General features: G+C 42.2%; 1 protein-coding gene across 1 annotated transcript in view; it reads right to left on the reverse strand.

Moving 5' to 3' along the window:
- Positions 1–6,039, reverse strand: part of PSMA5 (proteasome subunit alpha 5) — a 35,930-nt gene that overhangs the window by 17,620 nt on the left and 12,271 nt on the right. Inside the window, exon 2 of the mRNA XM_019513849.1 lies at positions 4,029–4,095. Within this exon, the coding sequence (XP_019369394.1) occupies positions 4,029–4,095 (67 nt within the window). The remainder of the gene's footprint in view (positions 1–4,028; positions 4,096–6,039) is intronic.

Consider the following 6,039-nt stretch of genomic DNA (forward strand, 5'->3'; position numbering starts at 1 on the left):
GCTAGATGATCTGTTCAGGTTCCTCCTGACCCTAGCTACTATGAAACTACTACCCTAAGCTACATCATCATAAGATCACTTTTAAGAAGTCTAAAGAATTCGAAGGGCCTCATGAAATCTAATTTTTCCTTTGCATAAGGAAGGTTTTAAACATAGTGGTCATTTCTAGGCAAAGACCTTAAGGCCAGATGCATTTGAATTAGCTATATTTATTGTTTGATTTTCCTTTTAATTCCATTTCTGTCAAGCTGCTTGCCAGTTGCAAAATACACAAATTGTTTCTTCCATCTGTGGGTGAAAAGTTCTCTGAACTCACATGCTATACTGCTTTCCATACTGAATTTAGATTTCAGTATGTTGGTACTTTGCTTCCAACACTTAGGGTTTGTCAACACTAGGAAATTGATCTATATAGCACGGAGAGCATTCATGCAGTAAGCTATGTTAATTTAATTATACTGATAAATTTCCTAGTATAGACAAGACCTAAGTCATTCCAAATACATTGAACAGAAAGAATTCTCCAATTACAGGAGTTGCATAATGACACTCACTTCTAGGTTGCCTCATAGATTGGGTCTTGAAGTATTAAGTTCACTAGCAGCAGGTTTACAGTTTTGGTGAGAAGCAATCCTTAGTTATCTCAGATGCTTAACTCCCAATGAACACCTGACACTTTTATTGTACTTATGAAGCACAATTCTTGCTAGAGGCACTGTAAAGGTTATATTTAACATGCCCCAATTTCTTCCCCTGTAAAGAGAAAGATATTCCATGCATCTTGAGCATAGGAAAAACTCACCTAAGAATTTAAAAGGAGCCTTCTGACCTGCAAAAATTCAGTGCATTTGTAAGCTTAGTGATGGAACTGATGGGAACAGAGACAAGTGAGTTTATCCAAGGTTGAAGACCAGTGTAACATCTGAAATGTTTCAAAGCTTAACAGGATTTGAATGGTTTCAAAAACAGATCATTTCAGGTGCAGACAGAAGCACATCCCCCTGTAGCCCCTCCCTTTTCCCAGAGCACTTCAAAATTGCAAAGTCAGCATGCAGCAGTGGTGCTCTCCAGCTAGGGAGTATAACAGCAGGCTTGCTTGGTCCTGTGGCTCTACTGTCCCGCACCCTAATAGGAAGGGGAGGGGGTGGAGGGGTGGGAGGGGAAGGAATACAGCAGACAGTCAATGAGCGCTCCATGTCCCTTGGCTGCTGCTGATCCTAAAGATTGCCAGTATTGTCCAGAATGAGATTGGGGGCAGGGGGGGGAGGTGCTGCACTATGGAGTGCCTGGAGGGCCAATCTACTGTAAACAGTTAATATGAAAAGATATAAAACTGCACCCGTCCCCCCCGTCCCCCCCCCAAGTATACTTCGCCACTTCTGGAGCATTTTATGAAGCTCGTGTGTCTGTACACTCACTTTATTAAGCATTTCAAAAGCATTTCAAGTGTTACATCTGTCTCCAGCCTAACAGATTAGATTTCTACAGTCCTCTGTTGCATATGAAAGTTGTGAAAACTTGGACAATATACAAGACAATGGCTGTGGCAAGACTGGATTGTGGTAAGACTGCCACAAGAAAATCAAACTCTGCTAATGGCTTGGAACCCATTAGGTGTCGAGACAGTGGAGTGCTTGCGGTACCCAATACCAGACCCATGCCATAAAATAATAAAAGTGGTTATAGTTGTTGGCAGAGACCTAAACCACTCATGGCATGCCTGCGTACCTAAGAAAGCAAGAAAAGGCTGGGCCAGTGTAGCCAGTGAAGGCAAGGAAACTACATATGCATTTCAATTGACCTAGCAGCTAAAGACAACAAAAGACTAAATATACATTTCAAGAGAAACTTGTAAAAGGTACAGGGATGCCCTGTACCTGACAAATGCACCCTGATGACATTAACAGGCACAATATCTAAGGTGTAGTGTATGTCTGGAGTTTGGTAAACAGACAATACCAGTGCAAGCTATTGCAAGTTTGCCCCATTGACAAACAAATACCCAAAGACAGGTTTGGTGACATCTCTAAGAATCCTGTTGGACCACCCATCACCTGTAAATTGACCTATAATTGCAGGGGCTGCAGAAATGCACAAGTCTTCACACCTAGATGATCCAGAACAGGAGCCAGGCAATTAACAGTTAAGATACGATGATCAACCTCTTCCTCCCTGTTTGTTTGGACTCCGGCCAACCGTCAAAAAAATGCTTTGAAGCATTTAACACAATACAATTAAACAGTAGAAATTCTAAGCAAATTTGCCTGCAAGATGTGTGCAATCCAGACCAAGCCATCCTGCCACCCAGCTGATCAGTGAAGGATCCAGGCTTTGAGGCTGTACAAGAACTGCTTCCTGCCTGCATTAGGTAAAGATCTCTGTGCAGCTTAGATAATACTAAGGACTAACAGTGTGCTTTATATTGGGAAAGAGTCTTTTTCTGTTATTTAGTTTTGTAGATTGTTGGAAGTTATTAACACAAGCCTTTCTGTTAGTCATCAACTGACTGTTGTGTCAATTCTCAGAGCACTATGTTTAAAACCCACTTTCTAAGTGCAACACCACTACTTTACAAACAGTATGAATGCAGCATCATATTAACAGGCAAGATGTACTTAAGGTCTCTTGCTTCCAAAAAGCTTAATTAAATTGAATGGGTGCATCCTACTTGCTCCCTACTGGTTCAAATGCTTTGCTTCCCATAATTCTGGCTTCTATGGGTCTGGACACACATACCTTGGGAGCCGCTTCAAAAGGTGAAGGGGGACTCTTGCTTGTTCTAACAGGTACCTGTGAATAAGCCTGGAGCAATACAACACTACCACTTCTACACCCAGGGTTAAGCTGGATCAGCTTTGCTTCACCTGTATCACTATGGGCTTGTCCACAGGTAACTGGTAGAACCTAACAGCTGCTGTGCTCTTCAAATCAGCATCCCCCCCTTTTTAAACAACTCCAGATGTACATGTGTCCATATTATGTAAAAAGGTTCTTTTCCTAAACTGCACTTCCCAGATATGATCCAGAGGGTTCTAGTGGAAGACACTGCCACTTTTTTAAGAAGTAAATTGAAATCCAACACAGCTCTCAATTTAAACTCATTCCATGCATGCACAACCAGATAAATGCTAGAAAGAAAAAACAGTCATCCCCAGTTATCAACAGGGACACCAAAACTTCACTAATCCCGGACACCAGTGGCAAGTAGCCAAGAAAATGAAGGTCACTTTAATAACATCAGAGTATAGCTACAATTTAATAATCTTTAAGGAGATGATAATATGTAGAGACTAGGGGCCAGATCCTGCTCCAGTAAGTGCATAAAAAGACTTGCTCAAGTCTGTGAAAAACTATTAACACATCAAGTGGATGGATCCTTCTCCTACTTGTTGCGTTTTGTGACTTAGTCTTAAGACAAAGATCACAGCAGGATACAAAAAGAGATGCTTTAATGGATTTTCAGGAACTCAAGGTGAAATGAGATGTCCCAGAAAATGATGCTCTATCAGACCAAGAACATTAAGGGCAAAGTTAATCATTTTAACTAAACTTAGAGAAAGGCATTTCTACAGAGGTAGAGAATACCATGCTGGAGCTAATGCTAATTTGAGTTTCATGAGAACTTTCATTTCAAGTTATCAGGATTTTTGTTCTAATAACATCTGGCAGCACATAAGCCTTTAGTAATTTCTCCAGGCTTTTGCTGTGGGTGTTCCTTTTGGGGTGGGAACTTTTCCCTTCTAAGTCATGGGATTCTCTACTGTTACCCAAGTCACTGTTATGTATAAACAAAAATAGAAAGCTGCAAGAGATATACCTGTGCAAAAGAGAATACAAAAATGGTAGGGCTCTGGTTCAGTCCTGACCCCAAATAAAGAAAACCACCCACTATAGTGACTGACTCCATTTTTAAGAAGTGTCTCATCCTTCCTGACCAAAATTAGCCCTTCACTTGTGACAAATGACAAAAACAGTCACAACTTGAGCCATTCAGACTGTAATGCACGAACATCGGAAGTTCACAATACCTTTATGGCCTCAATGGCATATTCCACCTGGAACAATCTCCCCTCTGGTGAAAAGGTGTTCACACCCCTGCAATGAACCAGAAGTCAGAAATGAAAAAAAGGCAAAACACACACAACAAAACAAACAAAAAGCCCCAAAGCAAACCTTGTAAATAGGCATAAGAAAGTGTAATTCTGGTTCAACACTATTTGTTTCCTCATCTTTGTTAAGTAATGCCAGCAGGTAACACAGAAGAAATGCGATTCAGAGACACAGGACAAAGGAAAAAAAAATACCCTGAAACTCTTGTGGACCTACTACAAATTTTAATCTAGGAGTGACCCTTCATAAGCAGACACTGGAAAAATAAACTTCCATTGACTTATTTAGAGAAACGATGCATGTTACCACTGACTTACAAAGGTCTTGCTAATATTTAGCCCAATTTCTTCTTCAGGTTGACAAATGCTACCATCATCTTCTTTTTATGTTAGTTCCGATTCCCTTCATCCATGCCATGCAAGAATGGAAGTAACAACTCTATCTTTGTATCACTGAAGGCTAAACAGCAGCTTGATCCCTCTAGCTACTTGGTACCATTCTTGGATATACTGGACATCAAGTCATCTTGGGGCAGTTGGCAATACTGAGGTCACTTAAGCTAATTTCTGCCAATTTAAAAAAAAAAGAAGAGTGAAATGAAAGCTCGGGCAAACACCTCAATAACATGTAGTATCTTGTGATAAGACTGTAAGAATTCTTCTTTACCTTGAGAGATGCTAAGATATACTACATTTTATAAAATGATATATTTGGTATAGCACAGGCCAAGAAGTCAATAAAGTGAATGAAATTAGTGCCCCTGTTGACACACACTAGTATTGATACCAAGAACTTAAAGCATCATTGGCATATACAAGAAATTCATTCCATTCCACTGAACTACCACTTCCCACAAAAGTCTTGGACTCCTTGGCAATATTACATGTGCATCCTTCCTTTCCAAAATGAATAAGTGTTAGGCAAGCTTCTGAATGCAAAACATTCCTTCTCAGGTCACCAAGGAAGAGCGTCTTACATTCAAAAACTTGTCTAACTTTATCCCAACAACATAGTTGATCCAATAAAAGATACCGCTCTAAGAAATTGTAGCCTCTTGCTTAATTTCTGGACCATCATAGCTATAACATCACTTCTACACTACCATTCTCAAAAGGAACTGGTATTTTTGGGAGCACAGGGCTGTCAAAAGAAGCAATAGTACACCACACTGCAGCAAAAACTAATGAAACTGGTTGGAAGCAGTGCCAGGTTAATGAGAAAATGAGAGCGAACACATGCTCCTGGCCAAGCCTCTACAGATGGAAGCTATACAGAAGGAGTGGGCAATTATTTTGACAGGAGGTCCACTTAGGGAGATTTAGTGAACTATTGCAGGCTGGGTCAGCTCCCCACATGCCTGTGCCTGCAGCAAGTCACAGCTCTGCCCCTGGGCTCATGCTATTACTGCTTTGTGATCCTGTTCCCTGGCCCCGCCTGCCCATCCTGTTCCCAGATGCGGCTCCCCACCCACGGCCCCATCCCATCTGCGTGCCCTGCCCATGGGAGTCCTGCCCCAGCAATGGGCGTAGGATAGATGGGCTGGGGTGCCCAGGCAGTGGGGCCAGGGCCAACAGCAAGAAGCAGCCACCGCTAGGGCTGCTGGGAAACAGTCTGTCCACTGCACCGCCCGTCCCACTGTACATCTGGCAGCGGTGGGACCAGACACATGCACCACAACCCAGACTGCCCCACACGCCTGGGCAGAGGGAGTCAAGGGACCCGCTTTGGGCCAGACAAAATGTCTTGGTGGGCTGGATCCAGCCCACAGGCCGTATTTTTCTCCACTCCTGTTATATAGCCTTGTTGCTACTGCCCAAAAGCCAGAGCTAGAAGTGCTCAGTATTGTGCGTCTGCATTGCCTTGCTCCAGATAAACACTTTGCAGGCAAATTTGCATCAGAAATTACTCTTGAAGAGCTCTTCAGGTAGC

The sequence above is a fragment of the Gavialis gangeticus genome, unplaced genomic scaffold (assembly GCF_001723915.1).
Source record: "Gavialis gangeticus isolate Ggan-Ray unplaced genomic scaffold, GavGan_comp1, whole genome shotgun sequence".
NCBI lineage: Eukaryota > Metazoa > Chordata > Crocodylia > Gavialidae > Gavialis > Gavialis gangeticus.